This window comes from Cetorhinus maximus, chromosome 8 (assembly GCF_964194155.1).
Source record: "Cetorhinus maximus chromosome 8, sCetMax3.hap1.1, whole genome shotgun sequence".
Classification (NCBI taxonomy): domain Eukaryota; kingdom Metazoa; phylum Chordata; class Chondrichthyes; order Lamniformes; family Cetorhinidae; genus Cetorhinus; species Cetorhinus maximus.
Genome location: NC_135886.1, coordinates 75,490,131 through 75,508,738, shown reverse-complemented (window position 1 = coordinate 75,508,738; position 18,608 = coordinate 75,490,131). Strand labels below are relative to the sequence as shown.

The window sequence follows — 18,608 nt, the reverse complement described above, 5'->3', positions numbered from 1 at the left end:
GTCTGTTTATGTCTTCCTCAAGGTTTCTGCAGCCCTTTTTGCTATTTCAGCAAGCTTGTCACTTTCAGAAAATTTTAAGATTGTGTTCCCAAACTCCAAAATACAGAAACACCAGTTTTCAGGATGTTTTTCAGCAGACCCTGAAACTTTCATTCTCGTGAGTCACAGCACTGCAACAATCCTGGATCCACCGGATCAATGCTGTCAAACAGCAAGGGGAGGGTGGTGAGCCCAAAGCACGCCTTAAATTTAGGAAACACTTTTATCAAAGCACTGAGCAGGCCTGGGATGTTTGTGCATTGAGTGGCACAGGCAGAGGCAGGCAAAGTGTAACTCAGTCAATGACTGATGTGTCCAGAGCGCAGGAAAAACTGAGAGGTCATGCAGTTGAGCCTGGAAGATGAGAGGCAGCTTCAAACGTTGCTGTATTTCTTCTCCTGTCTGGCTGTCGTACAGACTCTTACCCCGGGCTAGCGACTCTTCTTCACAGGCACTGGCAACTAGCTCAAAAGTCAAGGGAGAGAGGTTCATTACTGTTTGTTGCGTGTGTGTGTGTGTCTGTTTAAAGAGGAACGGGGTCACATTGAAAATAGTTTGGGAAGCACTGGTGTAGAGGGTACAGATTAGATAAGAACTTGCAATGACTGCAAGTTTCTTCAAATATATACTATGAGATTTACAGCATTGAGATTTACAGGGGAGGTGGTGGCGTAGTGATATTGTCACTGGACTGGTAATCCAGAGACCCATGGCAGATGATGGGAATTTGAATTCAATAAATATCTGGAATTAAAAGTCTAATGATGACCATGAAACCATTGTTGATTGTTGTAAAAACCCATCTGGTTCACTAATGTCCTTTAGGGAGGGATATCTGCTGTCCTTACCTGGTCTGGCCTACAAGTGACTCCACACCGATAACAATGTAGTTGACTCTTAAAAATGCCCCCTGAACAAGGGCAATTAGGGATGGGCAATAAATGCTGGCCTAGCCAGTGATGCCCACATCCCACAAATGAATTTAAAAATGAGCCTTACAGTACATTTATTGTGTGGATACATTTATTATATTTATTGACTGTATTATTTAATTGTTGATGATGCTCAATTTTATTTTGGACCCATGTACATGCGTGAGGGCATCAACCCATATTTTCAAATGAATGGATTTGAAAATGTGCATTTTTGTGTCTTAATATTAGTATTGGCATGTTTTATGTCTCAGATATTTATATCCAGTTCACACACTTGTGGTTAGGCACTCTAAAGACTGGAGAGGTTACAGTGGGTGTAATGATATTAAGAGTAAAAGTGGACCCAACAGTGACTCCTTGTATACACGATTTCAATCTTCTCCAATCTGAATAACTCCCAATAAGCATAACTCTTTTGTTCCTGTCTCAACCAGTTTCCTGTCAACAAATATAAACAGAAAGCAATAAAACTGCAGATGCTGGAAACCTGAAAAAAAAATCAGGTAATTCTAGAAATATTTAAAGTAAGGCAGCTTCTGTAGGGAAAACAGATGAGTTAACTGTGGTTTCCAGTGCCTAGGTTGTAACTTAGCTAAGTAGATCTTCTATCCATTAAAAAACCTACCCTATTTTCATTCCATTGAATTGAGCGGGCAATCTGCGCCATCAAGTTACCGCTTATGCAGTGAAGTTGAAAATTGTGCCCAATGTTTCAGGTGTAGACATTTTGTCAGAAATTACAGATGAATCACATTAAAAAGGAAAACAAAAGTAAAAATAAAAATAAATGGAAAAACTCAGCAGGTCTGACAGCATCTGCGGAGAGGAACACAGTTAACGTTTCGAGTCCATATGACTCTTCAACAGAACTAAAGGAAAAATTCCTTAGTTTTGTTGAAGAGTCGTACAGACTCGAAACGTTAACTGTGTTCCTCTCCGCAGATGCTGTCAGGCCTGCTGAGTTTTTCCAGGTATTTTTATTTTTATTTTGGATTTCCAGCATCCGCAGTTTTTTGCTTTTATCACATTAAAAAGTAATCGATCAAAGGGAAAAAAAACCAAATAAGGACTATTACATAAGAGAAGGAATAGGATGACCTATAAAATCCTCAGTGGTAAACAGGAGATGGTTAAAAGCAAAAGTAATATTAACATGAGACAATATAAAGTATATTTGGGAGAAATTTACAAGGCACAGAGCACATATGAATAGTTGAAGCAGTTTGGGGGTGGTAGTCAAGGCAGGTAGAAATAAAAGCAGAAAAAAGTGGCAAAGCATAAATGCTCAAGTTGCCTAGGAATCTGGGAGTAGAAAGTAAAATCAAGTCAACATGCAGGGTATAGAGTGCACTGTCATTACAGTCTGTATGTGTTTTATCCCCTCCCTTCCATTTGTTCTTTTCCTTTTTAATGTTTTTCATCTGCAATGTCTATCATGGCGAAGGGTCTACACTTTAAACTATATCTCTTCTCTGCAGATGCTGTTTAAGTGCTTAATGTTTCCAGCATTTTCTGCTACAATTTCTACTACATATTCAATGTTACCATATTTCTTATATTATAAATTTATACTAACTCTATAATTAGAATTGCTCCCAACTCTAATTGTGAGCATATTAAATTGTAGTTTTTAAACAGGCAGACACCACATCCCCTCTGACCTTAAACCTTTATGGTGGCATGAAAAGGAGTTAATATGCCATAAGATTAACAAATACTCTTTTACTGAAATACTTTGTACTGGAGCATGCAAGGATTGCTCTCCTCCTGTGCTTTTTGAAAGATGTTATGGTTTACTATCAATTAGGGCCTTATTATACAGAAGCAAAAGAAAAACAGATAATTTGCAATTCTACTTTAAAGCATTTCCAAAATAATAAAATATTTAAAATGTTAGGAGTCCTTTTCAGAAATCTTTAATTGCGTCTGAAAAATTAACACATTTCTACTCCTGTCTCTCTATTGTAAACTACAACATAGAGAAAACCAATGTCATACAATCCAAGCTGGCTTTAGACATTTCAGATCAAAGCAACCCTATCACGCTAGATAGGTTTCTTTGAAGACTCAGTTTCTTCCCCAACAGGCAGATAATTAGAATATTACATTTCGATCACTCTAGCTGATTGCCACAATGAAGTCCAGGCTGAATAAAAAGCAAGTTGTAATTACTTCCAAAGTAAAAAGTTGACTACATTTCAACAACCTAAGGTACTAGCCAAACAAACTTGATCTGACTAAATTCTTACTAGAACTAGCCTCATTAACCAAGTTAGGCCACTTTTCTTAAAATTAATGCCAATCCCCGGGCAGTATTTGCATATTTGTCTCACATCCTTTAAACAAAGATACTGAAATTATTTTCAGACTGTAACTAACAGGGTTTCATCTTAATTTAATAATATATTGGCCTATCTAAAATTTTGTATGAAAATATATTTTACAATTTAAAGCGAGACAGAACTCTTGTTTACTTCTGCCACAGGATGGTTCCAACATGCTACTCACTCATTTATGGAGCTACCAATCAACCACAAAATGCCACCTCAAATTACAAGATAAATTAATTCAATAGCCTTTCCTTTCCATCACAATCACCAGATAGGGAAGATTGGATGTAATCTTTTAATGAACAAACACTGCAGGGATCCTGGAAACAAAGATTAACAGTCACTAAACTTATATGATAGAATAGCAGGTTGAACTTTGAAGGAAAGCAAAAAACAGGCCTAAAATAAAAACAGAAGCTGCTGAAAATACTCAGTAGCTCAGGCAGCATCTGCAGAGGGAGAAACAGAGTTAAAGTTTCACGTCAAAGACCTTTCATCAGAACAAATGACCCGAAACGTTAATTCTGCTTCTCTCTCCATAGGTGCTTCCAGATTGGTTGAGTATTTTCTTTCAGATTTCCAGCTTCTGCAGTATTTTTCCTTTGCAAGAAACAGACTTCATGGGCAGAATTTAGTTGTTCCAGTGCGGGTCCTGGCGGCAGACCTGGAAGTTGGTAGCATTTCCGCTAGTGGAGGGAACGGGTGATCAACTGTGATTACGTGGCAGCCAGCCAATAAATGCAGTGGAGAGGTGGGGCCTAGGCAATTATATGGCAGGGGTGTGTAGCGTCCAAATCTGCCAAAATTTGATGGGGTCAGAGGTCCAGGCGCTATTTTTAAGCAGCAGTGGATGTGCCTGCAGTATCGACAAGACAGCAGTTTCAGTATTGCAGAGGCTTTTAGGAATCCAACTCCCGAACAGACCTCCAGACTTCTTCGCTGCCAATGAAACCCAACCTCATCAGAAAAACCTTCAGACTTCAGGTTTGAATGTCCTGGACAGAGATTGCAGCAGAGGTTAGAAGCTGTGAGGTCCACAGGTACACCTGATTGCTACCAAGTTGAGTATGATGATATTAGAAAAACATGGTTCTCATGAGGTTAAGAAGTAATATGTCTGAAGTGAGGGGAGGGAGTGGACAAGCGATGAAAGAAGTAGGGCCCCAGCAGCAGATGTATCATGAGGCTTAGATGCATGTGGACAAGAAGTTACAAGTTCGTACTTCCATCGTTGTACAAGTGCCGAGAGAGTGGGAGCGTAGACAGGACAACCGGGGGCCTCAGTATCTGTCAGGGGAATGCTCATAAGAGGTTAATTGTCCAATATGTGAAGACTTATTCTACCCTTCTGTCAGCAGGAGGAAATGGCATAACAGGGAATGGGCACATAACAGAGAACGGGCAAAGACAGGTGAAGGATTGCCCGACACTAGGACGTACACACCTACGGAGGAGGTGGTGGTGGAACTGGTGGGAGAACAGAGCTGCTGGGCAATTGTGGACGGTGAAGCAGGGGTGCAGAGAGAAGAGAGTGAGGAAGCCCCGAGTTTGGTGTCAACCACTAGGCAGAAAAGATGGGCATCAAAGAGGGCTGGACAGAAGGATTGTGAATAACGTGAACCTAATCCTTTGTATTCTCCAATGCAGGTCTTCGGATTCTGTAGGCACAGCCTGCTCCATTGTCTGTGACCCTGCAGTTAACTTCTGAGGAGGAGGATGCTGAAACCTCAGAGGGTGCACCATTACATCTTTCAAATTCAACAGGTAGCAGGGAAGGTAAATGGAATGTCGGCCTTTATTTCAAAGGGAATGGAGTATAAAAATAGGAAAGTCTTGCTAAAACTATACAAGACACTAGTTAGACCACAGCTAAAATGCTGTGAACAGTTTTGGTCCCCTTATGTAAGGAAAGATATACTGGCATAGGAGGCAGTCCAGGGAAGGTTCACTAGGTTCATTCCGGGTATGGAGGGATTTTCTTGTGAAGAGAGGTTGAGCCTGTACTCATTGGAGTTTAGAGGAATGAGAGACGACCTTATTGAAACATATAAGATTCTTAGGGGGCTTGACAGGGTAGATGCTGAGAGGTGATTCCCCTTGTGGTAGAGTCTAGGACCAGAGAGCATAATCTCAGAGTAAGGGGACGCCCATTTAAGACAGAGAGGAGGAGGAATTTCTTCTCTCAGAGGGTAGTCAATATGTGGAATTCTTTACCGCAGAGGGCTGTAGAGGCTGGGTCGTTAAGTATATTCAAGGCTGAGATAGACAGATTTTTAATCAGTAAGGGAATCAAGGGTTATGGGGGAAGGCAGGAAATGAGTTGAGGATTAGCAGATCAGCTATGATCTCATTGAATGACAGAGCAGACTCGATGGGCCAAAAGGCCTACTTCTGCTCCCACATCTTATGGTCTTAAGAACAGCTGCCAAGGTCATCTCAGACAACAGGGCATTGCACTCAGCAGCCTGCTTCCACCCAGCTGCAGACGTCGGGGTCACACCACGTTGTAGCAATCATAAGTATACGAGAAAGCGCATCAGGGTAGCACGGGTGTTCAAACTTTATGTAATAGTAAATGTTAGTGTGTGATCAAATAGTCTTGTTTACTTTATTCACGTGTTGGATGGTCATATTGTCGTGACCTGGTTAGTAGTGCGATCCTGCAGAATAAAGTAACAAGCATGTATGCGTGAAAGTGAAGCTCTCCATGATTAGGGTGACAAGCGTGGACTGACTTGTTGATGGACAATGGTGAGTTGCTCTTGGGAAGAAATGCAAAGGTCCGGTGGGTGCTAATGCACAGGGCTTGTCAAAGACAACATGCCTGCTATAGTCTGGTGTGAATGAGGGATGCACAGGCCTCCCTCATGCATCTTTCCACTGACCTCCCAACTGGTGCAGCAATCTTAACCTGCTGGCCTGCCTGCTCTGCTCCATCCTTCCCATCCTCCTTGTTAGATGAGGAGTCTGGCTCCTCCAGGTCAGTAGTCGCAAGGCTTCTACCCTCTGTTGCAACATTGCAAGGTTCTGCAATGCACAACAGCTCATGATAATCCAAGGGTCTCTCTGAGGCGCATATCAGAGAGCTCCGCCAAAGCAGCCCAGGCAGCAGAACCTCATTTTCAACAAACTGATTGTCTCCTCAATTGTCGCCCTTGTTGATTGATAGCAATCATTATAATGCTCCTCGGCATGAGTTCGAGGGTGTCTCACTGGTGTCATCAGCCAGGTCTTGAGCAGATAACCCGTCACCCAGAATCCATCTGTACAGACGTGCAGGTGCTCAAAGAGCTGTAGCACCTGGGAGCGGCATAAATATAAGCACCATGAGAGCTCCCAGGGAACCAAACACACACTTGGAGGAAACATTTTGTGTGGTCTCGCACCAATTGCACATTATTAGAGTGGAAGCCTTTTCTGTTGATGAATGATGCAGGTGGTCCCAGGGAGCTCTGATTGCCACATGTGTGTACCCTGCACTTGTGGGAAGCCTGCAATGGCCCCTAAGCCCACAGATCTTTCAGCCTGGCTTTCAGGGTTCATCCTGTACCACACAAAGTCTTCAGCCCCATTACACTGGGCATTTGTCACATCTTTGATGCAGTGATGAACAACTGCCAGAGAGATACCACACCTTCCCAGTAGAGCCCTGGAAGGAGTCGCTGGCACTGAATTTTAATGCTGCCATCACTTTCAAGACCACAGCCATTGGATTCCCTCAGAGTCCCAAGCATTACAGGTCATCATGCAGCTGAGCATACAGGTCAGTGACGGTCTCCCAAGACATCTGCAACCAATGATGGCATTGTCTCTCACACATTTGGAGATAGCGGAGGTGAGACCTGTATACTCTGGGATGCAGCAATGATCTTTTTCTGACTGGCGCCTGATTGGCTCCCTCTCGACTGTCCTCAGCATTTGGACCAGCTGTAAGCTGTGCTCCTTGGTGGCCTTCTGCCATTTGTACATCTGGACCCAGTTCCAGCCTCCTTCTTCCACTCCTCCTCAACCCAGAGCTCCAGGATCACTGGGCGGGGTGGACGAGACCAATGTTGGCTCCAAGAGCTCTACAGATGTCAAGACCCTGGCAAGGATATGTCCTCCACTGGTTCTCAAGCATCATCTTGTACTTGTGGTCAAAGCACCTCTTCCAGACACCAAGCTCCTGCAGCCAGTTAAATCTGTTCTTATCCTCTCCGGCATCACTCTTGACATCCCAGAGATCACCCTCAACCGCCCACAGTTACCGAAACCTCCCCTGCAATGATTCAAAGCCTCCTCCACCCTCTTTGAAAAAATGCCCACGTTGTGGCAAGCAGCTCCAAGTGGTTCATGTTGCCCTCATAGACTGACTCAGCTGTTCACTGTCAGCTCTAAACAGCCAGGAAACTAAAGCCCTGTGATCCCTGTGCACCTCACACTTAATTCCAAAGGTATCTTTTAATTGCAAAAATGTTCCATGTTAATGAGTTACAATGAGATGCAAAGCTATTAAAATTACCTTCCCACCATCTGGTGTCAATATTGCTGTCCCGCTTCCTTCCCTCTGCTGGGATAATTTGGGCCTTTTATCCTGGTGGAGAATCCAGTGCCGCCCGCAGGATTCAACGTTTGCCCCCACCACCCCTCTCCCACGGTCAGCAGTAAATTCCACCCCACGCATGGTGGCAGCATTCTGTTTCCTAAGATGATCACTTGTACTGTGGTGGTCAACTCTGTTAAGCATCGCCTGGTTGGCTCAGGAGCCCCACTCTGGCAGTCTCTGCTGCATTTGCTGTAGAGGAAGACAGTGTGCAGAGAAGGTGCACAATTCACTGGCCTGTTTTCTCGCAGCTCTCTTCTCGACCAAGCAAGCTTTTCATTTCCGCTTGCCTCTTCTAATGTCCTTCCAGTCAGCCTCCAGGAGGTGACAGTCATCAGCAACTGTCTCCCAGTTGTCAGTGTCAATGTCTGCCATCTTCATTTCTCACTTATAGGTGTCCTTTTAGCAGAGTTTTGATGCCCAGGAGGTCATGACCCAGAGGCCATTTCACTGTACAGAATGTCTGTAGGTTTATGGCAGTCATCCATCCAATGAACGAGGCAGAGCCAGTTTTCCTCAGAAACGAGCCTAACTTTATATCTTCATTATTAAAGCAAAAGTACTTCACAAAAATTTCTGCTTTCCAATAGAAAGTTCACCACACCTCTTAGTAAAGTAACATAGGAGCAGGATTAGGCCATTCAGCCCCTTGAGCCTGCTCCGCCATTCAACTAGATAATCAAAAAGGGAATCAATGTGTGTGTGGGAAGTCCACAAGCTAAGCCCAATCCTTCCCTCAATGCAAAGTATTGTACTGACAAGTCTTTACCTTTAATGCAACTGGTGGGACATCACAATGGCAAAAATAATTAAAACAAAATAAACTGATTTTCCATGATTATAGAGAAAAACTAATTTTTTTCCATATATATATATATTTTTTTCTCTACGTAATGGTCAACCACTCATCATGAGTTACCTAGTCAGCAAGAGAACAGGTATTGCTTATTTTGCATGGTTGTCCACTATCACATACTTTCTACAACCTTAAAAACCAGAAGGTATGATGATTCCAAATATCTTCCAACATAATTTATACTAATGGACAGAATGAAAATTGGAGACAGCGAACAGGTTCTGAAAAATTGCAGTTATAGAAAACACAAAGCAACAGAAATATTTGAAACTTTCCACATTTCTGAAAACTCCAGTTTCAACCTTTTGAAACTAGTATAACATAATTTCATTAAAATAATTCAGAATTTCATAGCATTGGAACTGTAGGATAGAAAAAGAAGCAGCTTCTGCATCAAGAAATTTGACATATTAATTAAGCAATAAATATATTTCAAATAATCATGACAGCAACAGAAGAATTGGAGAAGGTATGAAGTTTAAAAACTGTCCATCTTTCATTGATAATGTTTGCTACAAACATTCAATTTATGTAAACCAGAAAAATAGCTTGTGCTATTAACTTCATGACAAATTATCTTTAATAATTTACTTAATTTTCATGGTGTGTGAAAATTGTCCAGTTTATTTGCCTCAATTTTCTTCCCTTCTCCTATTGAAGGCTTAAGCATAATCTAGAAGTATTGGGAAAGGTACCAGAGAATGTTGTAATCATGCCTAAACAAAGTGTCAACAGATTATTTAAATATAAGAGACATCCAAACCTGTCCTTATCCAAGATCCATAAATACATATTTTCTAGCAGGCCATGTTGGATTGTAATCAAAAAACTGAAGCCCTGAGTGGTTATTTTTCCTGTCAGCCAATGGGGCCAAAATCAATGATTATGTCAAAACTATTGTCATAGTTGAAGATAACCTAAGTCAGCTCAAACTGGGTTTCAAATTTGGACCCTTCTGACCTCTCTGACCTAGTACTACTCCAAACATTGTCTTTACCCAAGAGAGTGATGACGGAACCAAATTCTTCCTTTTAAAATGATGTACTCCTGTAAGTTGATGCCCTCAGGATTTAAAAATCAGACATGCGTGCACATATACACACACACATTGAGGATTACTAAATGTATAAATTCTCAGAAAAGCTATATCATAACCTATATTAGATTTAGCTCATTATTCATAAATAAAATTATGTTTCACCTTATGCTATGGGAAGTAACTATTAAGGCGTTTTCCATGCAAAATAGTTCCCCTGTGGAAAGAAAGAATAATGTCGTGTGAGTTAGTTACAAACCTCAGTTGACTTGACAGCTTTAAATAACATCAAAACCTCAAACTTAAAACATCTATTGCATCTAGGGCTTAGAAACATGATAATTACAGTACACGAAAAAACTAGCCCAATCACTGCTCATTTTTATGATCTGTTGCTTTTTACAGAAACCAAGATGAACTTCAAACGTCTACTTTTGTACAGAAAGTAGACGATATATATTTCATATGGGTGGAGAAGCAGTTATAGTTCGGTATCAAGGTTAACAATCCACTAAACAGCTTCAGTTGACGCAGTGTGAATGGTTGAGATACCACCTGGAATGAATCTCTCAGGACAGCAGGAGTTCAGTATGTGGTTGATGGTCAGACTTGGATGGCCACAGCCACAATTTGAGCTGTTCCACCTGGGGAACAGGTGGCCACATCTTCGCTGGTCTGTCCTCATTGAGCTGAGGGTTGTCCAGATTTTCCATGGGACATCACCACCTGGGTTAGTTACCAGGTTGTAGTTGGCGATGTGTAAAGTCAAGCAGGAGGTGCGCCATCGAGGTGCGGCTGTCATCAGTTTGTAGGGTGTACAGTGTGTTTCAGTAGGGGCTACGGGATTTCAGACAGGCACATAGGGTTTCGTTTTTGAGGTCCTGTCTCGATGAGAGTACTTTGCTAGCAATCAGCTGATGGTGTTCTTTGATGAGGATGTTTTCCCTGCAAACATCTGTATGTGCTTGCACAGGAAGCAACTGAGCTCTGTTGTCCTCAACATTCCAAAAATAATCTTCATGACTTCCCGAAGCTGGATATCTCCATGAAAGAATGGAGAAGTTAGGATTGTTTTCCTTGGAGAGGAGAAGGTTAAGAGGGGACGTGACAGAAGTTTTCAAAATCATGAGGGGTCTGTACAGAGTAGTTGGGAGAAACTGTTCCCGCTCGTAAATGAATCAGAGATCCAGAGGGCAGAGTTTTAAAGTGTTTTGCAAAAGAAGCAAATGCGAAGTGAGAAAAAGCTTTTTCACACAGCAAGTAGTTAGGGATTGGAGTGCACTGCCTGGAAGCGTAGTGGAGGCAGGTTCATTTGAGGCATTCAAGGGGGCATTGGATGATTATTTAAATAGAGACAATATGCAGGGTTACGGGGAAAAGGCAGGAGATTGGCACCAAGTTAAAATGCCTAGAGAGCTAGTGCAATCATGATGGGCCAAATGGCCTCCTTCTACACCATAACAATTCTGTTTGTTTGGCGGCTCCTGAGCCAGGTTGAGCAACTCTGTTGTTGGGTGGACTAGGGAGAGTAAAGCGGTGTGTAGGGTATTGGCTCTGCTGCCCTGAGTGGTACTGACCAGTTTTCATATGAGATTCACTCTCATCTTGACCTTGGCTCTGGTGTTCTGCTGGTATTGCCAGTAGGTCAGTAAACAGTCAAGAATGATGCCAAGGTATTTTGGCATTAGGTCATGTGTGCGTGGACAGTCACAGAACTGGACATGAAGTTCTTTCCTGGCCTTCAAGTTGTTTAGATGGGAGGCTGAAACAATAGTCATGGCAGCATTTGGTCAAAGTCTCCACTTTCTGAACTAGGCTTCAAGAAAACATGGATGTTTAATGAGTGTTTTCTCAATGTCCTGGAGTTCTTTAGCCTGGAAGGCCAGGGCCAAATTGTCAGCATATGCGAAGAGCCGTGACATTGTGGAGGGAAGTCACTGATACATATGCTGATTAACATCCACAATTAACTGGATCTCACCCTTCCCCAAAAACTACAACTTCTAGACTAGTCACTCGACTTCCCAAACTGGCAGCCACCATATTTGTTCCTCGTGCCTTCAGGTAAACTTTCATCCCCTGCTGGGTCCCAGAAAGTGAACAGCTCCTGGAAAAATACAGGGAAAATGAAGACCCCGATGTGGCAAAAGCACTCAAGTCCCTGATGAAGTACACCTCACAAGATAGTGGGAAACAGCAGAGTATATCGATTTCACGCACTCAAGCTGAAAGGCGCGGAAACTCCTACACTGCCTGAGAGTAACCGAGCAACAACCACACAAGCGAACCAGAGTCAACGCTGATGCCATCGCTTCACAACTCCTAACAGACTCAAAAGGTACCAGTCAGCTAGGAAGATAAGCGGTAAAAATAGGCCTGATGCAGTCCCTCAAAACAGTCCCAGAACAGACAAACTTCTCAAGTCCTTACACACGAGAGAAAGTGGACAGTGCCTGATAGTAACCAAGTCAGGAAAAGCAGCAGGAGTTGGTGGGATTTACCCAGAATTTCTGAAGAACATTGGATCACAGGGAAGGAAGTGGCTAGAAAAGCTATTTATTAACATTCAAAGACTAGGCATTATTCTAAACATCTGGCGCCAATCCAAGATAGAGGGCATTGTCAAGACAGGGAAGCCACTAGATGACCCAAGCAGCTACTGCCTCACCGCCTTGCTCTCAATAACAAAAGGTCCTGGAAAGCCTCATGCTAAACAGGCTGAGTCCCATCCTGGAAGCACTGATGTCCTCCCCACCTAAACGCCCCCCACCTAAACACCCCCTCCACCCCCACCTAAAACCCCCCTCTCCCCACCAAACAACAGGCAGGTTTCGACATAGGCCACAATTCCTCACACATTGAGGCCAGTTTCCAGAAAGATCTGAAGACAGGAACCGCCTTTGTTGACTTATCCTGTGCCTATGACAGACACAGTGTGGTGCTCAGGCACACTGCTGAAACTTTCCAAAATCATTTGCTGTGTGAATACCCTACAACCAATCAACTCCATAATCAGCAACCGACTTGTGTGTACTTTGGAGGTCAAATCAATCGCCCACACATAACCAACAATGGGCTCAGACAGGGATCAGTCCTCGCAAAGGCCCTCTCCAACAAATAGAAATCAGACTGGTCTGGCTCCATCCCCTAAAGCCATGAAGTACCACTCCACATTGCTCCAACCAATTTCCATCATTTTTTTTGCACTTTAACAATTGAAGCCAAACATAAAATACCAGGATTTTCAATAATTTAGGCTGAAAATAAAATTTCAACAACCAACTATTACACTTAGTAAATATTCAACCAGCACCTAGAATCATGAAATGGCAACAGCACAGAAGGAGGCCATTTGGCCTGTCATGTCTGCACGGACTCTACGTACGAGCAATTCAGTTAGTCCCACTGCCCCATCCCTTCTGTGTAGCCCTGCAAATCTTCTCTCTTAATCACTTAAGAATTTAATCATCACAACTCATGAATGGGGCAGTTGAGAGGAAATAGTTTGAAACAAATTCTTAGCTTTACTACGTAAAAAATAAAAACTGAAAATACTTGAGGAAAAGATGTCAGTACAAATAGAATCAGATGTAAGTTACTACCCATAATGAAAATAATAGACCAGTAAATTTTAAATTTTAAAGCATTACTAGGGCCATAATTTTATAGTGACCACCCAAATTACATTTTCATTACTTGGAGTTCTGGGATTCAGGCAATGTTTAGAACAATGCTTCCCAAACTATTTTCCAATGTGACCCCATTTTATCAGCTGAAAATCAGCATGACCCCAGATGTCAACAAAAATACAACAGCAATAAAGCAGCATAGTAACATTCAGTATATAATTATTAAAATTTGAGTATTATAGATCAATATATATGATAAAAATCATGGGCCCTTGGTGTGGAGGGGATGGGGAGTGCTTTTGGCCCTTTGTGTCAAAAAGGAGAAGTCGGGCTTGGTGGCAGTCCTTAATTTTTGCGTTTCTTGGTTTTTTTTTTAAGTAGGAAGTGTTGACATGTGTGCGGGCAGCACCTCGTGTTGAGTTGCAGTTCTGCAGGTTGTGGCTGTTGCTGACGCCTTGCCTGCCTGGTAGTTCATATGTGGGTAAGGCTGATCAATGTTGAAGGCTTGTCGGCTGTGGGGAGGGCTGGCCTGGTGGCACCTGGTCCCCTCCATGGAACACATTTTCAGGCAGGGTTGCCAAAAGGTAACCTGGATTTTTTTCTGTGATGTATGGGTTTTCCTTCCTCGCACAGACATGGAGGCAATTCTCACATCTTAACTAGAGAATTTGACACTATATATAAAAAGAGGAAGACAAATAAGTACATTTAATTTTTATATTATAATGATTCCAATGTTAATGTGATATTTATCACTAAGAGATCAGTATAAACAGTTTACATTCCTCATCAACAGGGAGAATTAGTAATATACTTTGGAATTGTTTGTGATGTGTTCCATGGGGTAGGCAGGGAGGGCTTGCAGGGGTGTTGGGTATAGGTTGGCTCGTCCCGCAGTTGGTGCTGGCCATCAGGGCTCACACGTGAGCCACCAGTTGGGTGGAGTGTCAGGGATGGCTGCAGTCTTTGGAGCTGCAGTCTAGTGTGGGGCACGGTGTGTGTGCAGGTCAGCATTCTTTGTTAGAAAAGGATCAGGGGCCACAGAGGTTGGGGGCCTTGTCAGGTCGAGGGCTTTGTCAGCTGGGTTCTGCTGGAAGAGGCATGGGGGCCGGAAGCCTTCCTTCACTGCGAAGAAACTTTAAATATTACTTTCAGATTGACTAAATAGAAAGTAGAGGGATGGGGGATAAGAGACAGGAAAAAGATAAGAAATTAACAGTACACTATGAATTTTCCTGTGAAGCTTTTAGCAATAACAAGTCATGGGACAGCATGCAAGGGGATAATCAGAGTGCTGAAAAACAATCACACTGTTGATCTGTTTGGAAGAAAAAAAAATTGCCATTCCGACCATTTTAAATTTCCAAATCTTACAGGCTTAACTATGTGCCCACCAAAAGATAGAATATAACAAAAAAGTATGCTGTTAAGTGCCAATGTAAATCAGATAGGACCACAGGGGCACAGATTCTTTGCTCCCAGGTCGGGTACACTGAGGTGGGAAAATTCCCAGCTCCATGAACACTACCTCTAAAAAATGCCTGCCGGTTTTGGTGGTGGTGGTGGTGGGGGGGTGGGTTTGGAGGGGTTTGTGTAAACCCGAAAGTAGCGAGGGGTCGGAGGCAGGCCCAGTGTGGGTTGGGTGACTCAGGTGCATTTAAAAAGTGGGTCTTCAGAAAAGGCTCATTTGAGAGCCAGGTCATCAATGGTGAAGTTCCCATGCCTTGGAAGAGACATCATTGCCTTGCCAGCTGAGTGTCCAAGCTGTAAATGTTGTCCAACTGTTAGCTGACCCTGGAATGGATGGCCCATCATGGACTTGCCTTATGGGAGAAATGTCGCTGTTGCTGCCTAATCAAAGTACTCTACTGAACCACTGAAAGGATGGAGTGGATTCAGAAGACAACCATGGAGATGGCATCATCTTGCCACCACTACCTGGTACAAAAATTATGCAGTTAGCTGCCAAGACTCAGTGGGTGGATGAACGATGAACACTGCCACGCTCATTATCCCATCTGCTTGCCCTCTTGCCACCCATCTATCAACATGTGCCCACATTATTGACCCTTGACCAGGTCTCTCACAGCTGCACACTGTCACAGCATAACAGTGCGACTAAGAAGGGACAAACCAGTAGGGTGTCAGTGGTTGCAGACCACAGCATGCTACCATGGAGTCATAGCCACAACATACATGGCAGCAAGCATTCGCGGAGAGCCATTTTCTCTACCAAAACTTACCAGTAGTCATTGATATGGTAAAAATGTAAGCACACAGAGAGTGAATGAGAACACCGTAATCTGAATGATTGACAACCCTTTTTGCCTTACATTTCTATTCATAGAACATCACACATAGACATGGGGCAATGGATGGCTTCTGCTGCCCCACAATTTTCTGACCAGGACCTTCACTTTCACACATTTCTTGCTCTTAAGTGTCATTGATGTGCATCAAATGAATAAACATTATTTTGAACTACATTCCAGTATTACCCATACTTGGCTAGTGGTTAGCAAGTGACCTCTTGAGTTGTTTGATGCCAATGAGGAAGAACTGAATTGATAGCGACTAAAAGGAGGATGTGAAAGGATTGCCTGGTTGTTTGCAGGACTGCTTTGTGTTCGTGGTATTGAAAGGGGAGGGGGCAGCAAAAATGGCTTTTGCATAAGGTTCATGAGGCTTTCAGATGGCAACAATGGTGGAACCCAAGGGAATTTCAAAATAATGAGGGCATCTTGAGCAACAATGTCCACCACCCTCTGCACCTTGCATCTCCTGGTCTTCATCTTCTGAAATGGCTCTGTATTCTCCACCTTGGTCCTCCTGCAGGTCCAAACCTCACTGCTGGGCCATGTTGCATAGAGCACAACAGAGTCAGGAATCCAGACTGGTGCATACTGAAGAGTGTGCCTTCAGATCTATCTAGGCATTGAAAACGGATCTTCAAAATGCCCTTAGGTTGTTCGATGACACATCTGGCGGTGATATGAATTCACTGTACTGCTTCTGGGCCACATTCCTCGGGTTTCAAAGAAGTGTCAACAGCCATGTTAAAGTGAGTATCCCTTATCTCTGAGCAGTCAGCTGGGAACCCTGCTCCCAGTTATGAACACATCTAGAAGGGTGGAATTCCATCAAGCAAAAGCAACATGGCAACTACCTGGGAATCTTGTGCATACCTGCATAAAGATCTTTTTGTGATTGCACACCAGCTGCACATTGATGGATTGGAAGCCTTTGCGGTTGACAACCACTCCTGGGTGATCCGAGTGTGCCTTAATCTCCATGTGTTCAGTCAATGACACCCTGCACCTGTGGAAAGCTGGTCAGAGGTGCAAACCCAAGCATCTGCTCATTCTGACTGGCATCAAAGGCAAAGTATATAATTGATATATCTGTCAAATAAGCCAGCAGTCACCTGTCTTATGTATTTGTGCTACCAACTGCAAAAATCCTGCAAATGTTTCTGGCAGAGCCTGAGAAGGGTCCACGGGCAAAAAAAGTTGTGTAGTGATGACTTTGACAACCACTAGTAAAATGTGGCCACTAGGTCCAGCTGGCAGCAGGTCTTGTTCCATCAGGTTGCAAATGTCTGCCACCACTACACACAACACCCTGGGCTTTCTTTGACACTGGTATTCAGACATGTCATGGAAACTTCTCCTCTGTCTGTACGCCCTATGTGCCAAGTTGGACCTTCTACTGGGCGCACTTTTCCGCTGCTCCACTCTCTTCTGTACAGCTATGGGTCTATGACCAAAAGGCTATAGCAGATGCTGCTCCTTATCTTCTTGGTCCTCATCAGACATCCGATCTAAAACTGCATAAATGCCACCTATGCTGATCAGAGCTCTTGATGTACAAATCAAAGTGCTAAACGTCCAGGTGTGGATGACCCCTCCAAAGTGTTGAAGAAACCTCTCAGTACATGTACTGTGAACAAACCTTTTCCCACAGCAGGTAAGAAGGAAGCTGTGAGCACTGAGTACTTATTGACACTTTTCCCTGACAGGGCTACAGCCTCTTTCGCTGGTGAGTTCCAGGAAGTCAGGAAAACCCACAGGTCCAAAGTTAACGTTATAAATCCAGTATAGTTCTATTTGAATTATTAATGTATATTAAGTGCAGCCTGCCTCTCCCAGGAAACTGTTCGCACATAGCCTAACATGTTATTAATTTCACTAGTGTTAACTGCTTCTGTTCAAGCCCAAGGGGTCCGAAATTCTTTGGGGATCTGTCAGAGGCCCAGTTACATCATTTCTTTGCCGTTTCTTGGAGCTTCCGCGGTGTCTTGGGAGTTTCTGTAGTGAACTTCCATTTACTCCTTAGAAAACAAATGACATGCCAGAGGTGAAAAATCCCTCAGATGGATATTCCCACTCCAGAACTTGGAAAGAGACCTGACATTGCAACTGTACAACATGAGGTGTACCAACCTCCAGAATTGCACATGTAGGCCCCACTGGCTTTAGCCTCTGATGAGGAAGCATTTTTATTAACAAATGTCATTTTTTGGTAGGGGCTGAACAGACTTGTGGAGTTGTTGCAGGCGTGTGGGGGTGTGCATGGTAACTTTTCTCACACCCCACCAAAGGGTGAGCAAATTTCAATTGGGAAGGCAGACACCAGAGATGGATCTGAAGTGGTGCTTGTGTCTCCTGCTAATGTGGTGAGGAGGGTGACCCCCTCCAAACTCCAACACCTTCAGCACCATCAGGACTCACCTTGGTGAAACCTCCAAGATCATGACCTAAGCAAATATATAAAAAACACTTTTATTTTAGAACTGCAGCTTTTGAGTCAAAACAAGTTGGGTGAATGACAAAAGCATTCTTTCAAACCCAATTTACATTTTGGCAGAAGGAAATAAGGCAATACCATGATACATCAAAGACAAAATGCTTAATTTTTGTCATACCCCCTTTCATCTCCCCTTTGTTTTCCTCCTGTGGGAACAGCATAACTAGAGGCCATCAATAAAGATAGTCACCAAGCAATTCAGTAGTGAATTCAGAAGAAACTTCTTCACTTCAACGACAGGGAATGGTTGAAGTAAATAATATGGATGCATTTAAGGGGAAGCTGGACAAGCATTTGAGGGATAAGGGAATAAATGTTTATGATGGTGGATTTAGATGAAAAAAGATGGGAGGAAGCTCGAGTGGAGAGAAACACTGGCACGGACTGACTGGGCT

At 43.1% G+C, this 18,608-nt stretch overlaps 1 protein-coding gene across 8 annotated transcripts in view; it reads right to left on the bottom strand.

Annotated features, from left to right (window-relative positions):
* Window positions 1-18,608, bottom strand: part of LOC144683741 (BCL-6 corepressor-like protein 1) — a 308,871-nt gene that overhangs the window by 127,002 nt on the left and 163,261 nt on the right. For 2 of the 8 annotated variants that reach the window (XM_078547081.1, XM_078547080.1), the window contains one exon: window positions 9,944-9,995. The exons of the other annotated variants lie outside the window; for them this stretch is intronic. In XM_078547081.1, the coding sequence (XP_078403207.1) occupies window positions 9,944-9,981 (38 nt within the window). In that variant the 5' untranslated portion in view covers window positions 9,982-9,995. The remainder of the gene's footprint in view (window positions 1-9,943; window positions 9,996-18,608) is intronic. 8 annotated transcript variants of the gene reach the window in all.